This window comes from Sus scrofa, chromosome 3, assembly GCF_000003025.6.
Source record: "Sus scrofa isolate TJ Tabasco breed Duroc chromosome 3, Sscrofa11.1, whole genome shotgun sequence".
Taxonomy (NCBI): Eukaryota; Metazoa; Chordata; class Mammalia; order Artiodactyla; family Suidae; genus Sus; species Sus scrofa.
The window spans coordinates 108,162,985-108,188,316 of record NC_010445.4 but is presented as its reverse complement, the minus strand read 5'-3'; the positions used below and the strand labels follow the sequence as shown (position 1 = coordinate 108,188,316).

Genomic DNA, 25,332 nt, shown 5'->3' with positions numbered 1-25,332 from the left:
TGTGTGCACGCCCTCTGCAAGTGACGATAAGGTTCCTCCCATGACAGAGAGGAGGTGGCCTTGGCCGTGTGGCTTGCCTTGGACAGGAGAATCAGTTGCGAGGCAACGTTTGCCAGATGGGAGCCCTGGTGTCAGAGACCTTGTGTGTTTAAGCAGCTCCCCTGTGCTTCTGCCATTGTGCTGAGAAGGGCAGGCCTGGCCAGAGCATCCTCAGGGAAGGGGCCCCAGCAAAGCTCAGCTGGCCCATCGCTGCGTGAGCCAGCTGAGACCCGTGGACTGCCTGCCCCCTCCCCAACCCCGCCACAGGACTGCAGAACTAAACAAGGACTGCTGTCACACCGCACAGCATGATCACAGCTCTTGGGTACACAGAGTCGGCTTCCTGTCCCCTTCACAGGTGGCTGGCACCCAGCGGGGCCTGGAAACATTTGATGTGTGACTAAAAGAGTGCAATGAAGACAGTGCTGCCTCCTCAACGCAGCGGAACAAAGGGCCCCCAGGACCCTCCTCCTTCATCAGACCCTGGACCCGCAGTGGCCACTGCCCCGAAGACGACGCGTCAACCTCGTGGAGAAGGTCTTACCTCTGGCTTCCGGAGGTATATCCCTCTGCCATCTTGGGTCAAGTTTTGGAAGACACCTGTGAAAATGCAGCAGAAGGGAAGGCAGCTGACATGTGTGTGGGGGTGTGTGGTGTGTGTGTGTGTGTGTGTGTGTGTGTGTGTGTGTGTGAGCTGGAAACATTAGGGACCAGTTCCTCCCATAAATCCCCTCACCAGGGAAGCCAGTTTCGACCTCTGGGCAACCACATGTGGCCCACTTATTCTAAACAAGCCGCCTCCACCCTTAGCTCTGGAATAGGTTGGGCAGAAATTAGGTGCCGTAGATGCATCCAGGGTTCCCAGGCGCCTGGCCAGCATCCGCTGGAACTGAGGACAAGGGGGCAATCCACTCCCTCCCAGCCAGCTCACCCTCCATGTTCTCCACACGCAGCATCAAGTGGACAAAGCTGACGAAGTCCATCTGGAGGTCAGGGCCGCCGTAGCGGATGAGCATCAGCTGGCTGATGTTGCCACTGAGCACGATTCCTGCATTGGACACAGGCTCCCACCGTGGGTGCTGGGGACCTTGCACCCAGGTCCCCTCCCACCTGAGGCTCCTAATCTGTTCCTGTGCTTCTGAGACCTGAATCCTAAGAGCATGGGATATTTTTTTTTTTTACAGGCTTCGCCATGAACTGTTTAATTACTTAGCATATTAATTTTATTTTATCTCCAGTCTCCATCCCCGTCCCCTAGGCAACCAGCATGAGGATCTTTCTATCAAGTGGGTTACTGTCCTTCAAGGCAGGAGACAGCCTGCTTAGTGGTCAAGGGCATCTGCTTTGGAGCCTGGGAGTCCTGGATTTAAGCCCCAGGTAAGTTGCTTACCTTCTCTGAGCTCCAATTTCTTCCTCTATAAGGTGGGGATTATAACAGGGTGTTGGCGAAGATTAAATGGAAGTGTGGATGTGCCAACCCTCAATAAATGTTAGCTGTGATTAGAGCGATCATTATAAATATTTTAGTTGTTTGCAGATCCTCATTTTGGGGCCTCTGTATCCGCCCCACAGCACCAGCTCCCCCCTACCCCCACCGCACCTCCACGCCTACCTGCCTCCCTCATGGCAGCTTGCAGCTGGGCCCAGTTCAGGGATCCTGACCGGTGAGTGTCTTGCTTATGGAAAACCTTCTGTAAAGAACCCACACAAAGGCTAAGGAAGCCAGGCATTTCCAGGCTCTGCCTAAGGGTCCCTCAAGCCCCAGTGTCAAAGCTGCCAGACTTTTTTTTTTTTTATCTTTTTAAGGCCACACCTGCAGAATAGGGAAGTTCCCAGGCTAGGAGTCAAATCTGAGCTGTAGCTGCCAGCTAATGCCACAACACAGAAACACCAGAACCGATCTGTGTCTGTGACCTACACCACAGCTCACAGCATCACTGGATCCTTAACCCATCGAGCAAGGCCAGGGATCGAACCCTCTTCCTCATGGATACTAGTCAGGTTCATTACTGCTGAGCCACAACAGGAATTCCTGCACAACAGGAATTCTACTGAGCATGAGGCTCCACCTGCAGGTTGGCTACTGGATAAGAAGGGGGGGCGGCGGTCATGCCAGGGTCCCACCCCTTCTCCCAGTCCCCCTTAATGCTTGTGAGAGGGGGTGGTCTTTCTATCCCAGGGGATGGACAGCCCAGGTATGGGTAAATGGGTTTAATCCAATCGTATTATCCAAATTCTGAAGGGCTTCCAACTTTATGACTCAGGAGAATTGTGAGTAATGCTTGGAAAATAGGAGGGAACGGATTTATGAAGGACTCTAAATGCCATGCCTTGATCGGAAGGCCACGGGGAGTCTCAAAAAGCTTGTAGTAAGGAAGCAACATGATCAGCTGTGTGCTTTGGATGCTCAGAAGTCTATGGCAACAGGCCAGGAGAGAAAGAGGAATCACTAAAAGGCCATTAGCTAAGTTGAGTAAGTGGTTGGGTAGAAAGGGCTGAAAGGGAGAGAAGTAACTTAGACAGCTTTGCAGAATTGCAATTCTACTCCATCCCATGGGAGGCAGTGTGAACACTTGTTCTTACCTGATAGAACATCAGCTGTTTCCACAGGTGCCTGAATTCCTGGATACTCACGGTGCCAGATGCATTAAGCTGATGCAGGGTTAAGGTCATGGCCACCAGGGGAGTTTCACCCACACCTCTAGAGGCAGTGATGGGCCCTTCACAGAGCAGCATGCAACCTGGGACGGCCCCATTCAACGTCACACATCCCCAGTTGGCCTCCCCCGGCTGCTCCGTCCAGCCCACGGTTCCCTCGCCCTGGCCAGGAGAGGACAGAATGACCTGGAACACAGCAGCGCTGGGAGGAGAGGATGGCGGTGATGATGGTCATGACAACAGCTACCATTTATGAGGCAGGGTATCCTGACATGGCCACTGGATGCAATTTAAATAAAAACAGTAACTCTTTCATTGTCGGCAAAACCAACGTGTGGAAGGAGTCAGCAGGTGCAGGGTGGCTGAGGATGCCCGTTATATTTAGTCACTTTATGAAAAGCTAAAGGCTTAATGGTTGGTCTATAGACCATGTTCAAGTACCCCTGCATCAGAGAGACTGGGTCAAAAATACCACCACATGCCACCTCTCTGAGCCCTGAGGGTGGGCCTGGTACTGAGCTATATACTTCATTTCACCTGCTGGGTGGCATAGATATTAATTCCCCCTGTTATGGACAATGAAATGTGGGCTCAGCGAGTATGATCTTGTCCAAGTTCATATAGCTGATGACAAGGTCAGCATCTGTCCCAACACCTCCACACCTGTCCTCGCAAAGCTTCTGCAAACATTGTTTATCCGGGCAGTTCCCCTCACGCCATCCATTCTGTATGCCTCTCTGTAGCGTGGATTATTAAATTCAGATTACGCCGGCAATTTAGGAAGGCAGAGGGTTTGCTAGAAAAATCACAGGGTGGAGAACGAGAAAAGCTAAGTTCTCAGCACATCACTGAATTTCCTGAGCTCTCATTTCCTGATCTATACATAGAGACAGTCACTGCCCCATCACTGGATGGAAAACTCAGGACCCTGAGGCTCTTGTAAAAGCTTCTTGTAACCGGAGAGCTGTTATTAACCACCACCCTCATCCTCATTGTCAGGAAAAAAGCTTATTGTTATAGATAATAATATGGATCACTTACTCAATGACAGTTCTGTCCTAAGTCCCTTCCATGGGTTTTCTAATTTGCATTTGCAAACTAATCCAATAAAATAGGTTTTAATATCACAGTAAGTCAGAGCGCTGGGATTCAACCCCAGGCAGCCTGGCTTAAGGGCAAAGCTCTCAAACAGCAGAATCCATCCTCCCCCAAACCTAAAAAGATACATCCAGTAGGGCCAGGATCCCCTGGCAGGCTTCGAGGCTGAAGAGAGGTGGTTTGCTCCCAAGGCCTGTAAGGAAAAGAAAGATTTTGTGTGGGGCTGGGCTGGGGACTGCATGGCCCTTTTCTGAACAAGGAGAGGCAGTGCTGTCCAGTGCTGTCCAGGCCTGTCAAAGGTTCCCAAGACCACTGTTCACGCTGGGGGTGGGAAGAGCCGTGGAGACAGAGAGAGAAGGATTCCTTCCCCCAAGGAACACAGTACAACCCTGCAGAGAACATTCTGGTTTTGCTTAGACAGTGAGTTAGACAAACATGGCCCTTTGTGCTGGGGCGGGGGGGGGGGGGAGGCATGGGGGGCGTGGAGGACCACAGAGTCATGAACTTCCCAGTCTGAAAACAAACTTGTTCAAGCTCCCACCCACACTGGGAGACATCCTCAGCCATCCTGATGGATGTCCTGTCTGTTACGGGAGCTCAGCTTTTCACATGGATGGTTGGCGCCAAGTTAGAAATTCCAAAGGAAACTCCTGTAAAATTTGCTCACCAGTCCTTGTTCCACCTTCAGAAAAGCATAAACAGGTTCTTGTCCCCTCTTGGACTTCTCCCTCCACTCTAAACATCTAAACATTTCTCCAACTGTTCCCGATGCTTTGGTTTCTCAACCCCCACCTCCCTCTTCTACACACCATGCTTTGCCAGCATCTTCTGAAATGTGGCACCAAGACTGGGGTGCCCTCCCACAATGCAACTGCATGACACAGAGTACAGGGGTCTGTCACTTCCAAAATTTTCAGTCTGCACTCCCAAATTAGCTTCCCAGGGAGATGTTTGGTAGAGACAGTTTTGAGTTCAAATACATTTGAAATACTTGCTATCTACAGATCCTTCTTCCCACTACTGAGAACCTCAGCCCATAATAAGTGCAGAGCAGCCACATTGCAATTTTGTTTAATGCAGAATTTCCCAAGCACCATTGACCACAGGACCTAACCCCTTTTATGTCATTGAACACTTACTAAAACTTGGGTTTCTAATATTTCTTGGAACACAATTTCAAAAGCACATATCTGAATGTCTCCATTCAATACCGCCTGAACTGGATGAGCTTATTTAGGCAGAAACTTGAAACCATTAGCACATGTGAAGCTGGAGGTCAACTAAATTAACCAGATATCTTTCCAATGGACTGCTGCAACGAGGAGGTCTCTTCTGTAAGGAACTTGGGAAACCAATTTTTAAAAAATAATCAACTGGCAGTTTTAAATTATCATCCTGACTACATTTCATCTTTTGGGCTTGGGCACAGCTTGTGGTGAACATTCTGAATTTCAATTCCGTTGTCTATCACATGCATTGTTCCTCCCAGCTCCGTGGCATCTGCAGACCTGATAAGCTTGCGTGCCATGTCTTCTTCCAAGCCACTGATAAGCGATGAGAAAGTGAAGGGGAACCAAGGGCAGAAGACAGAGACTTTCACCTTAATATCTAAAAGTATCAACTCCAATCCATAACATAGAATTATCCCTCTGGTTTCATATTTATAAACTCTTGGGTTGGATGATAACACTTGTGAATCATATTGCTACTTCCAACTCACATTTTCATCATTTATGATGGGAAACTTTACCAGATATTTTGCCAAAGTCTAAGGTAGATCAACCAGAAACCCTCTCAGGGGAATAAACAAAAGTAATCTGTCCTTCCATTCTTTCAAAGTCACTTTGCACACTTGTGATGAAGGCCTTTAAAACCATGGAAGTGCAATAGCCATCTCTTCCAGATAATTTCCCCAGAATGTGTTTTTTGAGGAGGGGTGAGGAGGGGACACATCTCATATTCTACAGTTTCTAGAATCTTCCCTTCCTGCTCTTTTATGATACCCGAGTTGGCTTTGAAAAACTGTCTGGAAATTACACAATTTCTGAGTCTGTGTGGGTTTGAAGCCTTGGCTTCATATAAAGGAGAAGCAAAGCCATATTTCAGGTAGCAAATACCCTTTCACTGTTTTACTCATTTTGAGGTTCATTCTCTTGCCCGGGAAATCAGGTTCTTCTCACTCAAAATATACATATAAAATAGTTCACATGAGCTGTAAGCTTCACTGATCATTGATCCCAGGCTCCCCACAAAGGCATCCACGCTAGCCACTTGCAGTTCTCTTATATGATGGGCACCCTCCTATGAGATTTTTGTAGGTTGATCAATTTAAATGAGTTCATCAGAGAGCTCCCTGGTCAGCTAGTCAATATTTCATATTTATCAGCTTGAGGAAATGAGTGCCTTTCTTCTACATGCACTTTATACGCCAAGAAAGAAACACTCAGCTATTCTTCTCAAACGAGCCAACAAGCAGAAATCTTCATTTTCACTGCCATATATCTTTGCACACCTGACTAAGCAAAAAAAAAAAAAAAAAAAAAAAAAAGTTGCTTTCCAAGCTGCAAGAGTCCCCACTGTGGCTCAGTGGTAACGAACCCAACTAGTATCCATAGGATGCATAAACTCCTCTCCCTCTTTGTCAGACCACATGACCCAGCCTGGTGTAAGACACGGCGCCCAGGGGAGGGGGGGAACTGTGGGCAGGCATTCATATGTGCCACCAGGAGAAAGGGAAACATCCAGAGTTCAGAAGAGTTTTGTCTCCTGAGTCTTATAGGATGACTCTGAAATACCCACCTGACCAGGGCATGCGGTTCAGGATCTTCTGCAGTTGGATCGCATTTATTTCGGATACTGGAGCGGAAACAGAGAGGCAGGAGAAAATCATCATTACTGAGGCTCATGAGATGCAGAGAGGCCCCAGCTAACAGGGGCCAGGAAAGGCCTCTCCCACATCCGCTCAGCACAGCTTATGCACCATTTCTGGACAGAATTAGTGACACCATTATCTTGCTCATAAGGATTGTAATTAGACATATATTAAACCCAGGATTTCCTAGAACTTCTACAACAGTCTAACTGGGTGCCAAGTTCAGAGCACCCCAGCAGAGACGGACTCTTTTTTCTCTTTTCTTTCTCCTTTTTTATTTTCAGGGCTGCACCTGCTGCATATGGAAGTTCTCAGGTTAGGGGTCGAATTGAAGCTGTAGTTGCCAGCCTACACCACAGCCACAGCCACAGTAACGCTGGCTCTGAGCCACATCTGCAACCTACACCACAGCTTGGAGCAATGCCGGATCCTTAACTCAGCAAGTGAGGCCAGGGATCAAACCTGCATCCTCACGGGTACTAGTTGGGTTCTTAACCTGCTAAGCCACAATGAGAACTCCAGGGCAGGACCCTTAAGAGGGAGACTAGTAGAAATGATTCTCAAACTGGCTTCTATTGACATGCTTCAAAAGTTCAGCAATTGGTTTCATTTTGAGTCTTAATAAAACATCCTTAGCCAAGAGTCAGATTTCAATTTTAGAGCTCAAAAGAAACTCTGTACATGAATATTTAACTTTAAAATATATTCATGACAAAAATAAATAAATAAATAAAATAAAAAATATATATGAACTATAAGTACCATCAATTTGACCTTATAAAATGGGTATGTTGTCTGTTCCTATTTATCTGTTTTATATGCTTTAGGATTCTCTATGAGATTTCATTTGATAAAAGGACTACAGAAGAAAATGTCTGGAAAACCCTGTTACGGAGGAACACTTTCATAAACAATGTATGTAAGATTCTCATGACAACATCTAGCAAAATACCAGTGATGAAAATGAGAGAAGATGGGAGTGCAGGCAGCATGTGAATTAAACTAACACATGGGGTTCCTGTTCTTCAATTTTAATGACATCACTCAGATGCCAGACCCAGATTTCTTGCTCCGTTCCTAAATAGATTCAGTGTCTGCATGTTGGGGACGATGGGATGGCCACCAGAGCCCTTCACTCACACACTGACCTCCTGCTGTGCTCAGATCTGGGTCAGCCCAAAGCAAGAACTCAAAGGGACCAGGTGTATAGCCGTCTTCCTCCCCAACGCCCTCTTACCAGTCTCATGTCCCTCAGGTGACCCCCCCCACGGGGTCTCCTCCCTGGGGCTCCCTCCCCAGACTCCCAGGGCTCATCTTTGTCACTCTCCACCCCCTACTCCCAACACTGATTCTCACCTCTGCCATATTGCATTTTCTCGGGGATTAAATGTTAAACTTGTTTCTCCTACAATGATCGGTGTGGCTTCCAAGGACAGATAGACATTTTACAGGAGCCTTGTGGAAACAATGGCTTTACTCATTTGTCTAAAGACTCCAGGGCTTTAAAAGAAAGTGGCAGTTAGGGGACTAGGGAGCCTTAAATCCCAATTTATACCCAGAGTCAGGCAGATGCAAACCCACCCTCCTGGAACTGCGTGCTCCACCGTGTCCACATCTCCTTGCTCCCCACTCTGGTCAACTTACCTTTTCAAAGACTTTGGTGAAGAATTCATCCTGCCCTTCATTTGGGTCTACAATTTCCTATAGGAGCAAACACAGAAAAATGTGGTCATTCCCCAGGATGAATGGACTCTCGTGCACACACTAACAGCTCAGGGCTCCCGGGCCTCTGAAATCTCTGAGTTGCACCTTGAGCGCTGTCTTAAATTTTCTACTGCAGCATTCATACACATCCCTCGTTTCTCCAATCCTCCCTGGCTTTGGGGGAGTAGCAAACTGTGAAAAGGGCAGAAGAGACATCAGGCAGAGAGAAACAGAAGAACATGGAGAGTGCAAGTCACACACCCAGGGCTCTGAGCCTTCAAGGCCAAGGACCTGACGATAAGGGTAGTTCTCTTGGGGCAAAAACAGCAGGACCTGGGTGTTCTGGGGGTACAGTAGATAATGCAGTTATGTGTGACACAGACTAGGCTCTGTGGGATATCTGTGGACCTTCTCCCGATCCCTGAACAAACTCATCACCCTGGCTTTGCAAACAGGCCCTGTCCTGTGGAATTCCACCTGATAACTCACCTTAGAGAAGACGACACTCGAACTGCTGCCAATTTCACTGAGGGGGAGAAAGACAGACTTACTTCCTTGGGGGTCGTTGTGGGAATCTTTTGACCAATGTACCCCCTCCCCATGCCCTTTCCTCCCCACCCTCATCTAATGACTCTTGTTTATATGTTAAGACTCAGCTCCAGGAGTTCCCGTCATGGCTCAGTGGAAACGAATCTGACTAGCATCCATGAGGACACAGGTTCGAGCCCTGGCCTCGCTCAATGGGTTAAGGATCCGCGTTCTGTGAGCTATGGTGTAGGTCACAGACACAACTCAGATCTGGCATCGCTGTGGCTGTGGTGTAGGCCAGTGGCTACAGCTCCAATTGACCCCTAGCCTGGGAACTCCATACGCTGTGGGTACAGCTCTAAAAAGACAAAAAAAAAAAAAAAAAGAGAGAGAGAGACTCAGTCCAATCACTTGTGATGGAACACGATGGAGGATAATGTGAGAAAAAGAATGTGTATATGTATATATATATATATAAATTGGGTCACTTTGCTGTACAGCAGAAATTGACAGAACATTGTAAATCAACTATAATAATTATAATAAGACTTAGCCATCTGACAAGGCCATGAGGCCTGGGATCAAGTCAAACTACCTATACCCAAAACATGAAGGAAAAAGAACTGGATTCTAAGCACTGGGGGGCTGTCATGTCAAAATAATCACAGACAAAATGCAGGCCTACCGCCCTTCCTGTGCTTCAATTTATTCATGTTTTAAAAACTGAAGGTTTGTGAAGTTCCTATTGTGGTGCAACAGAAACGAACCTAGTATCCATGGGTCAATCCCTGGCCTCGCTCAGTGGGTTGGGGATCTAGCATTGCTGTGAGCTGTGGTGTAGGTCACAGACATGGCTCAGATCCGGCGTTGCTGTGGCTGTGGTATAAACTGGCAATGGGGCTCTGATTTAACCTCTAGCCTGGGAACTTCCATGTGCCGCTAGTGCAGCCCTAAAAAAAGCAAAAAACAAAAACAAAAAACTGAAGGTTTGTGAACTCTGCATCAAGCAAGTGTATCAGCACCGTTTTTCCAACATTTGCTCACTTTGTGTCTCTCTGTGGTAATTCTTGCAATATTTCAAACTTTTTTCGTATTATGTTTGTTTTGCTAATCTGCCATCAGTGATGTTACTATAAAAAAAAGATGCTAATTGCTGAAGGCGCCAATGGTGGTGAGCGTTTTTTAGTTAAGGGAGACACATTGGTTTTTTAGATGTAATAGACTACAATAGAGTGTCAACATAATTCTTTTTTTTTTTTTTTCCTCTTTTTTTAGGGCTGCGCTGGCAGCATATGGAAGATCCCAAGCTAGGGCCTGAATCAGAGCTGCCGCTGCCGGCCTACACCACAGCCACAGCAATGCCAGATCCAAGCCACACCTACGACCTACACCACAGCTCATGGCGACGCCAGATCCTTAACGCACTGAGCGAGGCCAGGGATGGAACCCGAGTCCTCATGGATCCTAGTTCGGTTCGTTACTGCTGACCCACCACAGGAACTCCTAAACGTAATTCTCACATGCACTGCAAAACCAACACATTTCTGCGACTCGCTTTAACACAGTGTTTGCACCTTTGCAGTGGTCTGGAACGAAACCTGTGCTATCCCCCAGGCAGGCCTGTAGTAAGTTTGGCTGGGATGTGTGCACATGGATTTGTCTGACCCTGATGGTTGATGACATCCTCTCTCAACTGAACCACGGCTGTGCATCTCTTAGGAATCACCGCCTCCCTGAAGCCACCCCTGCTTCCCCCAGGACCATGGAAGTTTAGCTCAGATGCTCCTCCCTGCTGTTCTTCTCACTCCCTGTGCAGATGCAGGCTTGCCCTGGGCACAGTATAACAAGAATTCATTTCCACTGCACCCCCACGGGAACTCCCTGCTGTAGTTTCTTCTCTGCTTAGCAAAGTGTTCATTCGTGAGGAGGAGAGGGGGGAGGAGGAAGCCTGTCTCCACACGCAGAGAGCAGCCCTGCTCTCCCGCTCACCCTGTCTCTCTCCTGTGTCGGCCACAGAGACCCCCCCCGCCCCCCGCCACCTCCACCTCACCCTCCTCCCGTCCCCTGGCCCCTGGGGACCCCTGCCTCTGGGAGAAGGCTGGGCCTTACTAAAAGACGTGACTCCTGGAGAAGACTCTGAGGACGAACTCCGACTCCTGGCGGGGCTCAGACGTGCAGGGCACGATGAGGTACGTGCCTGGCTCCAGCCACAGCTCCCGACTCACTTCCTTCTCTGTGAGAAACTTCTCAGGCCAATTCAGGGGAGCATTTTCCCAGAAGAATTCAGGGGGCACCTCCTCTGGTTGTCATAGCTCTGGGGGAGGGGGTGGGCAGAGGGCAGCAGTTGAGTGGATCACGCAGAGCTTGCGGCCAGGCCTGGGCCCTTGGCCAGGAGCTGGGACTAAGGGGGCCTCCGACTTGCCAAATCCAACCTGGCCCAATGGAGCATGAGAGGAAGGGTGAGGAGTGGAGAGAAACCACCAGAACACGTGCAGAGAGGGCACCTTTGGTGGAACCCCACCTGAGACTGAATAGATACATCAGTTGATTTGACTTTGCATTAAAAAGTCAGGAGTTCCCATCATGGCTCAGCGGGTAACGAATGCAACTAGCATCCATAAGGATGCAGGTTCGATCCCTGGCCTCGCTCAGTGGGTTAAGGATCTGGTGTTGCCTGAGTTGTGATGTAGGTCACAGATGTGGCTTGGATCCCACGCGGCTGTGGCTGTGGCACAGGCCAGCGGCTAGAGCTCCAATTCAACCCCTAGCCTGGGAACATCCATATGCCACGGAGGTGGCCCTAAAAGAGACAAAAAGGCAAAAAAAAAAAGTCACATACAGAATGAGATGGCGTAGCATGTGTCTGCACTTTCCATGTTCCCGCTGAGGGACTGAGGCTCAGGCAAGTCAGGCCATCCTGACTCTGGTCTCAGCCAGGATTGGGATTCAGGGCAGCCAAGCTCTAAGGCCCATGTTCTTTATCTTTCCCGACACTGCCTCCGTGTATGTGATACACTCTCACGGTTGCCTACAGCGTGCTTATGGTCACAGATGCAGAGCAGCCACCCCCTTCCTTACCTCTTGGTAGCTCCATACAGGTCACCTGGACATGCCACACCATCTCGGTGAAAACAGCCTCATCCAAGAGGAGGAGGACTGGCCAAGGGTTCGGTAGAGCCAAATAGAGCCCGGGCTGGTGTTTTGTCTTTTTATTCCTTCTCTCTTTTATTTTTCCCACTGGTCCTATTTTTCTCTTTTGCTTCCTCTCCCCTTTGCTCTCAGGCAGGGCTGTGGGGGAGGGAAGGTCCCTGCTGGGGTGCATACAGCTGTTGATAGAGATATTACCCACCCCATAAAGACATTCTGCAGATTCCACCCAGGGCTGGGGAAACAAAAGATAGCTCCTGATGATACATGCTTGCTTGCTTCCTTTTTTTTTTTTTTTTTGCTTTGCTCTTTAGGACTAGCATTCAAATTGGAGCTACAGCTGCTGGCCTACACCAGTCACAGCAATGCCAGATCTGAGCCACGTCTGCGACCTACACCACAACTCACAGCAACGTTGAATCCTTAACCCACTGAGCGAGGCCAGGGATCAAACCTGTATCCTCTTAGATACTAGTCGGGTTCATTTCTGCTGCACCACAACAGGAACTCCCATGCTTTCTTCACTGACACAGTGAGAACTAGAGAATCATTTCATTACTGTCTTTGCCCTGGCTGCCAGGAATCTCAGAATTAAATTTTATAATCAGCCGTAGTTGCTGTTCCAGGTTTAGTGTTCCTGGTAAAATCAACTGCTTTCCTACCCCTCGCCCATTTATAACTTTTTTCTCGCCTTTTGAATTCTGTAACTGGTTCATAGTTTTGTTATGTTTATACTTTTTATTGTAAGTTGACCCGAATTCTATTAGGAATAGGCACGATAGAAATTACTTTTTCTTTTTAAATTAATAAGCAATTTCGGGAATGCCCAGTGTTCCCTCAAGAGGAAAAACAAAACCAACCCAAGATACCTAATGCAAAATGGTTTCTTTATAAAAATTCTTTTGCTTGATTCAGTCCAATCTGAAAAAATTAAGTTTTTCACTCCTCTTTTCTTTGGGACACAAAATAATAGCTGTCACCCTTCAAAGGCTGGAATGTTCAGGCATTTTTTTTGGGGGGGGGGGCTGCACCTGTGGCATATGGCAGTTCCCAGGCAAGGGGTCAAATTGAAGCTGTAGCTGCTGGCCTATGCCACAGCCACAGCAACACCAGATCTGAGCTGCATCTGTGACCCACACCACAGCTCATGGCAACGCTGGATCTTTAAACCACTGAGCAGGGTCAGGGATCAAACCTGCATCTTCATGGATACTAGGCAGGTTCTTAACCTGCTGAGCGGCAATGGGAACTCCAGCTCAGACCTTCTTAACAGACCCCTCCAGGCTGCCAGTGCAGCTGAAAGCCAGAGCTGTTTTTGTCCTCTGCCTGTGTTTCTGTTTCATTTTCCCAAGCCTTTGTCCCTTGTCCCCTTAGGAGGTGGGCTGCATGGGCTCCTGCTGTCCCATCTGTTATAGATCTATTTTGTAACATAAAATTCATAATTCAGGCAAGGTTGTGATTCATCATTCTTCCTAGGCTGTGACAGTCCTCGATATTAGCTGTAGGTATTTATGTAGGGATTTAATAAATTCTAAAATGTATTGGTTCTGCATCAGGCACAGTCCTCCCTATGGAGGCATAAGGACTTTGGGGGGTCCTTGGATGAAAAAGAACAGCAGATGCTCTCTACCGGCACACACACAGGCAGTCGGCATTACCGTCAGCCCTTCCCACAGCTCCTGACGTAAGGCTGCTGCAGTGCCAGTGAACCCGGACACAGGGACATTGCTCCCAACCAGGGCCAGCCAGTCAAGTGTGGAACTCACCTGGTTCATCTGAAAAACAAAAGAGAGGCTGTATTAGCAATGAACACAGCTCTTTCACCAGCACAAATGCTAACGGAGGCTGATATTTAAGAAGACTCTAGCCAGAGGTCCATTTCCCTTCCACAAGACTTGCTGCTCTAGTCAGCGACATTTTTATCCATCATCAGAAATTCTGGAAGAGGGTGAGGGAAGGCAACCTGGATTTTTGGGTGGGGTGGAGGAGAGCAGAATTGATCGTACCAACTGGGCGCCAGGCACAATGGGAGGCATTCGACTCCATTTTTGCATAAATATCATTGTTCCCATTGTACAGATGGAGAAACTGATGTACAAATGCAAGGAGGTGGCTTGTCCTAGATCACACGTTCCCAAGGGACAGAGCCAGGATTTGCACGCATGGTAGACAGAGAAGGATGTGAGTAGACGGGCACAGAGAGTAAAGAGGACAGGAACCAGGAGAAAAGGATCAGAGCTCATGAGAAGCCCACCTACCCTGAAGAGGTAGAAGCCAATGGCAAGGTAAGGCTTCCGGTTCCGGTGCCTGTGCCGGGGCTTCTGGAGCAGGGATACAAGCACACTGCAGGGCATATGCAGCCTCCTGCACTCTTGGGGCCTCCAGACCGACAGCAGGAACTGTGGGTTCTTCCAAAACATGTCTGGGGCAGAACACAGCAAGGCAAGACAGGATCCCCTAGCATCCCATGCGGCAAACCCCAGAGAGGAGCGCAGATCCAAGGCACTGCCCAGGGATTCCCAGCCAAAGTCCCCCTGATGGAACCAGGGTCTCTCCCACCTCAGCTCTGTTCCCTCCCAACCACCTCCTCCACTGCAGGTTCTTCGACCGACACACAGACCGAGAGTTACTCTCCATTGTAACTCTCTCGCCCAGGACACTGCCTGGCATAGACTTTGTGCCCCTGGCTCAGCGGCTGTGTTAATTGGCTATACTGTAGTCCCCAGGGAGGTGCCTTTTAACACTAACCAAGTCTTAGCTTCTGGGCAGCTTCAGTCTTTGGGGGTACACTGTGGGGGAGAGGAAGCCAGAGCTAAGGCCACCCTGGGCCCTGCTGAGATCACAGCCCCAGGTCTTTTTTCCCAAAGAGATGGTTCAGTACCTCCTTGGTAGAAAAGGGACGCAGGCCCCAAACCTCTCCATCTCCACCAAACCACTCATCTCCTGTACCTGATGACCTGGGAATCCTTGACTTTATTTCTCTACCAAACTCTAGGTAAGGAGGGCCTGATATTTATCATATAAAAGCTATTTCCATCCTGCCTATTATAGGGTGGTTACATCAGCATATCAATGGCCTTGTCCTAAATCCACAGAAAGATGTAACCCCTCCTCCTACTATGCATGTGCACCTGTGGCCTCCTGGTGCTCACTAGGAAAGGGAACCTTCTGGAAAGATGCAACCCCAAGAGGTAGGCAGCTTGACTGAGAATTCTATGCCTTTGTGTAAATTAAGACAAAGACACCTCGTTTTCCTGGTGGACACAGCCCAGGGCCAGAGCACGCAGCTCAGCCAGTAGAGCCTCCTCACCCTCAGCCATGCGCCCTGGGCTCTGTCCGCAGCCAACACCACTGCCTGGAGAAGCTGCCACTTTAGATCCAAGAGATCCTGGCTCCTGTGCACACACTCACCTCGAGGTGACCTCATCTGGCCACCGGCTGTGGTTCCTTTCTCCCATCTCCCCTCCAGCATGGTGTACAACCAGGTCTGGCCCACCTCCTGACTCAGCAGGCCTGGGCTCAGTTTACAGATGACTAGAAGTGTGAAATGTGTTTTAAAGTCCCGCAGTGTCATCCTGTGCAGAGGAAGAAGGAACAATGCAGAGAGGAAGGAGATGACACTTAATCATCAGGACCAGAACAGAGGCTGCAATTAAGCACTGAGCATCCCAGCCCTTTCTTGGACCCAGGGCCTCATCCTTCACGCCCTTGGGCAGAGCTGAGCTGGCTTTGGACCCATGAGAGTGGGGCTGGCTGGACCAGCGTGAGGGTCCATCGTGGGAGGTGGTGCTACTGAGAAGCCCCACCCTACAGGCTGCCTGTGGGAATGTTCTCGTTCCACTGATGGCAGTGATAAAGCGGAACTGAGGCATTTGTATCTAGTCAGTTGATCTACAAATGTTCAATAAGAATTGTGCATATCAGTTCCTAATCATTGATGGATAAAAATCTTTGCTCCTGCAGGCTAACCTTGTGACCGGAGGCATGCTGTCTTAGCAGCTGAGGCTCGGTTTACTATCTGTAACACAGAAATAGGGGCAGGTGCAAGGCTCTTAAGTTCAGTGACCACTTCAAGAGGGAGAGGGCCCAGTCGTCTGAAAAGGATGGGTAGGGAGAGAAGAGGGGCCTGAGGGACAGTGTGGAAGTTCATAAAAAGGGTGAACAGCAGAGGGGAAGGGAGAACAGGTAGGTCTCAGGTCAGACACCGAGAAGCAGCATCAGCTCAGGGCATCTGGCAGCAGCTTATAAAAAGGGATGTGAAGCTTTAAGCAGGTAGAAGTAGTAGCTTTGCTCTTAAGGGCACAGGTGTGGTGGATCATAGTTTGGTATGAGCTCAGTGGGCTCACGAAACAGAGTGGAAGCCATGCCCACGCTCAGTTTTGTGAGTCCTCTGAGCTCCATGCCAGGGGTCACCACTCCCATCACAGAAACTTTGGCTGTTTGATTGCCCTGCTAGCCTGTGAGCCCCTAAAGGATCTTGTTGATATCTGTATAAGAGATGCCTGGCTGTCATGAGGCACCCCATAAATATTTGCTGGATGGATATCTTAACATAAGCCAGGGCACCTGTCTCAAGTCCCTGAGTCAAATACCAGAATTCGCCATCATTCTCTTTTCTTAGCAGCAGAATCCTCTCCTTGGGGCTCAGTAGTTCCCATGTACTTGAGCTGAAACAGAAAAACAATGTTTTCTTGGGGAAGGAAAGGATTGCGAAGGGCATGCAAGAAATTCTGCAGTAAATGCTCTATAGTGTTACTTATTCTCATTTTCCTACTGCTTGCAGGGAACTAAATCTTACATCCTTTATTAGAAAAGCAACACGTGACATTAATTCCTCACTTACTCTGAGCCAAGCTGCGGGTTGGGCTCTTGACATTGAATTTCATTGAAGGCTAATGACAACTTTACAAAGTAGGAATTTCCCTGCCATATCAGAGATTAGGAAACTGAGGTTGAAAGAGATTAGGTTGCTTGTTTGCTTTATTTTTTTTAGGGCCGCACCTGTAGCACATGAAAGTTCCCAGGCTAGGGGTTGAATTGGAGCTGCAGCTGCTGGCTACTCCACAGCCACAGCAACACCAGATCCGAGCCGCGTCTGTGACCTACACCACAGCTCATGGCAATGCAGGATCCTTACCCCACTGAGTGAGGCCAGGAATTGAACCCGTGTCCTCATGCATATTGGCCAGGTTTGTTACCACTAAGGCATGACAGGAACTCCTAGGTCACTTGTTTGAAGTCACAGGGTATTAAATGTCAGAGCTAGCACTGGAACCTATGCTGCTGTTGCTTTTTTCTCACAGCCCATCATTTTGAACCTCTGTTTCTGGCCATAAAGGAGTAACGCTTTCTCGTATCACTTCCCCACTATAAATAACTAAAAATGGAACACAATATAAGAAACAACAGTTGTCGGACACTAGACAGCAGGCAGCATAGAACTGTGACCTCAAGAAGAGGGAAGCAAATAAAATGAGCCCTAACATGGCCTAGAACTCTGTCTGAAACGAATTCCCTGGTAGGGAAGTGGACCCCAAAAGAACCCAGCAGTCCTGCCGAGTGGAAGAAACAGAGTCAGAAGTTCAGGGAAGATAAGACAGCTAGAATTTGCTGGGTAAACAGCCTGGACTGGCGGGTACACGGAGAAGGAGTGCCAGAGAATGTCATAATGGTTAGTCACACATGACTAAATGTCATTTAGTCTTTGGCTGAAATAAAATCTGTGCATATAATATATAAAGTGAAACCCCGCAACGCTGGACTCTACACAGAACAAGTCCCAGAACAGATGCCAGGTATTTGAATTCCCACCTGCCAGAGTCAAAAGGCCTTTAGTAGAGCCCAAAGGCTCTGTACCTTGGTAATGGGGTAAAATTATCCCCAAAATGAAGGTTTTTCTAGATCTGTCCTAAAAGAAAACTTCAAAGTATCAAAATAATCCCTAAGCAACTAAATGTACAATATCCAGCAGCCAATAAAAAAAAAAAATTACTAGCCATATGAAAAAGCGGAAAAAATAATCCACGACCAGGAAGAAAAACAGACCTAGAAATAAGAGAGATGTGATGGGCTTATCAGATAAGGGCATTAAAACACCTATTGTAAATATGCTCTACATTCTCAAGGATATAAAGGGAACTATGGACATGATGAAGAGAAAAGTGGATGATATTCTCAAATGGTATCTCTAGAGTTTAAAAATATAATATGTAAAAAGGAAACTACTCTGGATGAGACTAAAAGCAGATCAGAATAAAGCCCATCGTTTTATTTAATCCATAACACACGTCTAGCTCAAAGAAATTAAGACATTTGCCTAGAATCATACAACTAATGTCATCTTTCTCAAAGGCAAGAACTTGTTCTCTTAAACAAACCACTACCAACCACGTTATGATGCTATATTTATGTAACACTTTAAAATTTATATAAATATCTGGATGCCATTTTTCCACATAGACCCAGTCCCTTTGACAATTCTCTTTATTAATGGATAATAAAGAGAAGGCAGAACATTCTATCAGGAGTAAAATTCCACTTATTTTTCTGAGCCATCATTGTTTTCATCTATAAAAATGATGAAGTGATCATGCATATGCGAAAACGTTTAGGCTTCTCTAAAGTGTTATATGGAGTGAAGAATTATAAGTCTTCATCGCCAGAGGGAGAAGGACTATAACACTTGGTCTGTTTTTGTCTGTAGCTTAAGAAGCCCACATCCCTCTAGGGTCAACTCTAGGCAGAAATACTCTAAAGGTAGGCAGCCGATCAGAATGCCCAGAGGTCATTAAGTGGAACTAGAATGTAGAGACCGACCCAGATCTGTCTGTACCTCTGACTCAACAAGCCCAAGAGTGCACTGACTGGAAAGAATGCTGGACTAGTTGCCAAAGACTTGGCTTGAGTCATGCTGTGAGACCTTAAGGAATGCACTCAATCTAAACATCAATGTCTTCATCAGCAAGTGGGAATAAATCTACCTACCTTAAAACAGCATTGTTTGGAGGATTAGACAAGATTACACAAATTCAAAACGTTAGCACAATGCTGGCAAGCTTGCCATAAACATTAGCTTCAATGATTATAATGAATAAAAAGGATCTATATATTTAAGCATCTCAAAAATGTGAGGGAAAAATATATTTATACACACATATATGAATCACTTTGCTGTACATCTGAAACAAACACAACATTGTAAATCAACTCTACTATAATAAAAATTAATAATTGTCAATGTGAGCGATTGACCTTCACCGTCTGAAAGCTTTCCTGATTCAGCCTGAGACCAAACGCATGATCTGAATTTGTGTACCAATGGCACCCTCCTTTGCAGGCTTCACATACTCCGTCCTCACCCCTCCCAGCTAGTCCCAGAAGTTCACCTGTCACTCCAGTCACCTTTCCACTCCACCTTCCCCCAGGGGTTCCTCAGCTTGACTAGATACTCAGGTCCATGTTTGGAGGTCACCTGCATAAAACAAGAACCAGTTGGGGCAGCTGGGCTGAGTGCCAGCTGCAAATGTTGCAGATATCTGGGCAAGATTCATGCCTGCAGATGAGACCTTGAAATGAAAAATCAAAGGCCCTTGGAGTTGGGAGAGGAGAAAATGATTCTGCTGCTTACTAGCTGTGATACCTAGGGCAAGTTAGTTACCTCTCTGCATCTATTTCCTGATCTATAAATTCTGCTCATAGTCACTCTACTGCCATGAGTTGAATGGATGCTTCCCTCCAAACATATGTTTACCTAGAAGCTGTCAGTGTGATTCTATTTGTAAAAAGGGTCTCTGCAGATACATTAAGCTTGAGCTGGAATCACCCTGGATTCAGGTGGGTCCTTACAAAAGAAGAGAAGGGGAGAGACACAGAGCAGAAGGGTGTGTGAAGATGGAGGCAAAGACCAGAGCTATGCATTCCAAGCTAGAGAATACTGGGAGCCACCTTGAGCCAGAATGCGCAAGGATTCTCCCCTAGAGCCACTGGAGGGAGTTGGCATTAAAGACACCTTGATTTCAGACTTCTAGCCTTTAAAAAAAACAAAAACAAAAAAAAAACCTCTGAACAAAGATTCTTTTTTCTTGCCTTGTCTCAATTTGTAGCAATTTGCTATACCAGCCCTAGGACACTAATAAATCTACTTATAGGACTGTTGTGAAGACTAAGTGAGTTAATAACATCAATAAAGCATTTAGGACAGTATTTATCACATAGCAAGGGTTAAATTTTGCTAAATAACTTGGTGAATAAATATAAAATTATAAATATCTTAAAATATAAATTTTGTTAACCTAAATCTGAAAATAAATTAAAAGTTCGTGGCACACACACAAACTTGATCCATGCAGATCTAGGAGGAAGAAGAAGTCAGGTGTGAATGGAGTTGAAAAAATCTGAAGCAGAGGTAAAGGGACTTGGAGGACTTTGGGGAAGTCACACTCTCTAAAGAATAGCAGGTTCTTTAAAATTCAACCTGTCAGAGTTCCTGCCGTGGCTCAGCAGGTTAAGAACCCGACATAGTGTCTGTAAGGATGCAGGTCTGATCCCTGGCCTCACTCAATGGGTTAAGGATCCAGCGTTGCCACAGCCACAGATGTGGCCCAGATCCCACGTTGCTGTAGTGTAGGCCGGCAGCTGCAGCTTCCATTTGAGCTCTAGCCTGGGAACTTCCACATGCTGCAGGTGTGGCTGTAAAAAGAAAAAATAAATTCAACCTGTCGATTCCTTATTTCCATACTTTGTTCCTTCATCCCCCTCCATCAGAAATGCCCTTGCATCCTCGCACAAATCTACCCATCCTTCAGTGGCCAACTCAATGTCGCCTCCTCTATTAAGTCTCTTCTGCTTTCCTCTAGCCCATACACATAAATGTCTTCTCTCCTACCTCTAAACCCCTAAAGCCATTCATCATTGCTTTCTTCTTTCAGTTTCTCCTTTGCTTCCCTATCAATTTATATGGTTTGTCTCCATACTTGACTGTAAGCTCTTGGTAGGCAGGGTTCCTGTCTGCTTCATCTTTCTCCCAATGCTTAGTAGAACTCAAAAGATGGATAGCAATGGAAGGAAACTGGGAGGCTTCTGAAAGGAGCACTTGGGAAAGAAGCAAGAATCTGGAGGGAAAACCCAGAGAGAAAACTATCACTGGCAGCCCAGGGCAAAGTGAAGCTCAAAGAAGGGATGTGAGGTACAGCAGGGCTAGATGGCTGATTGGCTGGGGCTGCCCCAGGGTAAGAGGCTGGGAGGTGCAGTGGGCAGGCCAAAGGCTGGACCCACCACTTCACCCCAGAAAAAAGGCACAGAGGTCCAGGGAGCCCACCACCTGCTTTGGCAGGTTCACTGGAGAATTCAGGCCCTAGACTGGGCTCAGATGCTAACATTCACCATGATGGAGGAAGGCCTTGGTGAGAAGCCCCCCAGGGAAGAGGGGAGAGGGTGAAGGGAGACAGAGGGGCCTGGCTCCACCCACCTTCCTGATGCCTGTCAGAGTGTAGGCATGGCCGTCCACCAGCCCATTCTCCAGCACCCTCTCCTTCTGCAGAGACAGAGAGCTTTTGTCAGTCTTCTGCTGTGTACAGCTTGTTAGGAGTCCAAGGGGACGCATTTGGCTGGAGCCCAGGGTTTATGGGGAGGGAGGGGTGGGAGAGACCCATGCTGTTTGCTTACAGTTTTCAAAGCTCTTGAGCACCCACAATCACCTTTGAGCCTTTCAAGGAGTCAGGATGCCACCCTGTAGTGATTATCATCACCCCACTTTCCAGAGGGCAACTCAGACTCAGAGCCACTAAGTCATGTGAGATGACATGATGGTGGGTAGCGGAGGCGGGGCTGAACTGAGGGCTTCCTACTCTAGTTCTGGGTTCTTATGCCTCATGAAATTAGTGGAGACTAGTGGTGCTGGTCAGTTGCCTTGCCTGTGGCTGACACTTGAGGATGGTTAGATCCCTTCTGCGCAACATCTATATTCTACTGTGCTCTCGCCTGCCCCAGGGACTCAGCTGTGCTCTTATGGTTTGAACATCAGGACTCTGGGCTTGGGAGTTGGTGGAATCTGGGGGCCCACACCCGGGCCCAGGGGAGGAGGCCATCCTGCCAGGGCACAGCCCCGTCTCACCCCTGCGTGGGTCTGGCAGCCAATCAGGGTCCTGCTGTAGATGGCTCGGGTTAGAATGTCCCAGAGGTTGCAAGGGGCTTCCACAAGGTTGATGGTCATTGTCACCCCTCCAGTGAAGTCCACAAGGGCTTCAGATACCTGTCCGCGCTGTAAGTCTTCATAGGAGCCAGAGAGCCTACCCAGGGAAGGAATCAGTGTGGGATAAGGCAAGGGTGGGATGGTCCAAACACGCCTCATGACCCCCCCTACTTGGTTATGCCTGGGTCACGTATCTGCTCTTCCTTCCTTCCATCCCAGGGACAAAAAAGGAAATATATACTCGGAGTTTCTATCCCTGTTCAGCAACTCCATCCATTAGGGAAAGGCAAGATTCTGGAACGCTGGTGCCAGTGGGGTACCCTTTACACAGGAGACCCTGGATGGGTCAGTTCTAGATTTACAGGCATGTGCCTCAGGATCTCAGCTGATAAACTCGACCTGCCTCCCCTTGCCCTCCCTCAACATTGATGAGAGGGAGACAGAGAGACAGAGGAAGGGAGGGCTAGCAAGGAAGGGGGAAAGTTCCCCAGTGTCATCTTACTTAGCATAGGCCTTTTCCAGAAGAGCTCCCCAGAACAAGTTCTTGTAGGTGGAAGAGACAAAGACCAGCTGGCCAGCCTCATTCACGGGCAGTCGGTCATCTACCACCACCGGAATCCACTTCCCAAAGTGCCAGAACTGGAAGGAGAGAGTGCCCGCTGGTGAGTGGAGACTACTGTGGAGGATGGTCAGCCTGGGGGACAAAGACACGACTCTCCCAGAACCCTCTTTCCTACGGCCAGCTCCAGGATGGAGCACCAGGAGGACACTCACCCAGAACCGGAAGATGCCAGCATACTTCTCAGTGAAACTCTGATTCAGGGGAACAACGCGACTCAGGATATCCTGGTGCAAAGTCAGAGCTTGCAAAGCCGCCAAGAACCAGCAGTCACCTGAGACAGAGAGCACACATCCTCAAGGATGTACCATTCAGGCTTGCACAGACCACCAGTGTCAAAGGGAACCTACAGAGGACTTACTGCGTGAAAGAAATGCCCGGTCAGTGGGATGGATTGGGAGTGTGGGGTTAGTGGATGCAAACTATCACACTTAGAATGGCTAAGCAATGTGGTCCTGCTATATAGCACAGAGAGCTATATCCAGTCTCTTGGGACAGACTACGATGGAAGATAATCTAAGAAAGGGAATGTATGTATATGAATGACTGGATCACTTTGCTGCACCACAGAAATTGGCACAAGATTGTAAATCAAATATATTATAATGCTATATAATTACCTTCTCCTAAACTAGGCTGCAAGCCCAGAGAGGATAGCAATTGGGACCAGTCATTTCTCTTATATGCAGGGAGGAAGCAGGGTGGAATATGGTAGGTGAGCAGAGTAGGGGGTGGGGAATATTGTCTGGAATCTGCATTTGACACCAAGAACTGAACTGTATTCCTGGACTAGCTTTTAGCTTCCCAAATGCCCCAAGAGCAGGAACCTGGGCCCAGACACAACCAAACTTTTCTAAGTCCTGCTTCTGTAATTGATTTATGTTCTGAAAAAAGCCTCAGCCCTCTGGACTCCATTTCTCTGTCTGTGAAATGACACTGGTGACAATATCGCTACACATGTGCCTTCCCTCCTGGCCAAGGGTTTTTTTCTATTCTTCTAAAAAGAAAGCTGGGTTGAGCATAGATCTTCTTGGATTCTGGGGCATCTAGTGACTGGTGTGCAAGAAGGAATTGTTCCAGGGACTAAAGCAGAGTGAGCACATTTTCCCAACATGAAACTTAGATCTGTAAGTTGGTAACGAGGATGATAGTTAGGCAAGGTGTGGCATTCCCACACCTCCCAAAATGATAACAACCCAAAGGACTGTTATCATTTTCCAGCCAAGGACATCATGTCAAGGTGAAGTTCAGGGTAGCCATTTCTCCATTAGGATCTCTCAGTCCTCCTCTTCCCCACCCCACTCTGCTTTGACTGGGCCAGGCGTGCAGGTGCCGAGCATGTGTCTCGGGGAATGGGCAGACTTACCTACCAATCCCTGGCACAGATCCAGCCTTTTGGCCTTGGCGGAATAGAACTGGGGATTGCTGTGCAGCTCCTGTGGGAACAGACGGAACTGACCTTCTAATCAAGAACATAAAAGCTCCTGGAGCAAATATACATATATATATACACACATTTGCATAGTTTCCCATATTCCAACACTTGGCTTCTGGGAGCATAAATACAGAATATAAGTGAAATCAGGGCTGTCCCAGAAAATCCAGGCAAAGAGATTTGGCCTACTCTATTTCCAGTTTCTTCTTGCAGCTTATGTAAGGCAGCACTCTGGAGAACTCTGTGTAGATATTGAGAAGTAGCACTTGAACCAAAAATGCCTTTTCTTGATGCTCAATGTTGCTAAAGATTAGAAAATGCAAATCAAAACTACAGTGAGGTATCAGCTCACACCAGCCAGAATGGCCATTATTAAAGAGTGTACAAATAATAAATGTTGGCGAGGGTGTGAAGAAAAGGGAACCCTCCTACACTGTTGATGGGAATGTAAACTGGTGCAGCCACTATGGAAAACGGCATGGAGTTTTCTTTAAAAAACTTAAAATAGGAGTTCCCATTGTGGCTCAATGGAAAGGAATCTAACTAGGAACTATGAGGTTGCAGGTTCGATCCCTGGCCTCACTCAGTGGGTTAAGGATCCAGCGTTGCTGTGAGCTGTGGTGTAGGTTGCAGATGTGGCTCGGATCTGGCATGGCTGTGCTGCGGCCAGCAGGAACAGTTCCAATTAGACCCCTAGCCTGGGAACCTCTATATACTGCAGGTGCGGCCCTAAAAAGACAAAAAAAAAAAAAAAAAAAACCTTAAAATAGAATTACCATCTGATCCAGCAACCCCACTCCTGAGCATATATCCAGAGAAAACTATAATTCAAAAAGATACATGCACCCTAATGTCATAGCAGCACTATTTACAATAGCCAAGACATGGAAGCAACCTAAATGTCTATCAACAGATGACTGGATAAGGAAGATGTGGTATGTGTATACAATAGAATATTACTCAGCCATTAAAAAGAATGAAATAATGTCATTTGCAGCAACACAGAGGGACCTAGGGATGATCTTACTAAGTGAAGTAAATCA

The 25,332-nt window shown here is 47.6% G+C and overlaps 1 protein-coding gene across 1 annotated transcript in view; it reads right to left on the bottom strand.

Annotated features, from left to right (window-relative positions):
* CAPN14 (calpain 14) overlaps positions 1 to 25,332 on the bottom strand; it is a 39,339-nt gene that overhangs the window by 3,075 nt on the left and 10,932 nt on the right. The window contains exons 3-21 of the mRNA XM_021088409.1: positions 24,221 to 24,290; positions 23,010 to 23,128; positions 22,738 to 22,874; positions 22,158 to 22,332; positions 21,513 to 21,578; positions 19,432 to 19,517; positions 16,639 to 16,713; positions 15,458 to 15,621; positions 14,305 to 14,468; positions 13,633 to 13,821; positions 11,009 to 11,196; positions 8,861 to 8,897; positions 8,308 to 8,368; positions 6,595 to 6,651; positions 3,924 to 3,988; positions 2,623 to 2,691; positions 1,652 to 1,730; positions 971 to 1,087; positions 584 to 639 (exon numbers count right to left, since the gene is read on the bottom strand). Coding sequence (XP_020944068.1) covers positions 584 to 639; positions 971 to 1,087; positions 1,652 to 1,730; positions 2,623 to 2,691; positions 3,924 to 3,988; positions 6,595 to 6,651; positions 8,308 to 8,368; positions 8,861 to 8,897; positions 11,009 to 11,196; positions 13,633 to 13,821; positions 14,305 to 14,468; positions 15,458 to 15,621; positions 16,639 to 16,713; positions 19,432 to 19,517; positions 21,513 to 21,578; positions 22,158 to 22,332; positions 22,738 to 22,874; positions 23,010 to 23,128; positions 24,221 to 24,290 — 1,974 coding nt within the window. The remainder of the gene's footprint in view (positions 1 to 583; positions 640 to 970; positions 1,088 to 1,651; positions 1,731 to 2,622; positions 2,692 to 3,923; positions 3,989 to 6,594; positions 6,652 to 8,307; positions 8,369 to 8,860; positions 8,898 to 11,008; positions 11,197 to 13,632; positions 13,822 to 14,304; positions 14,469 to 15,457; positions 15,622 to 16,638; positions 16,714 to 19,431; positions 19,518 to 21,512; positions 21,579 to 22,157; positions 22,333 to 22,737; positions 22,875 to 23,009; positions 23,129 to 24,220; positions 24,291 to 25,332) is intronic.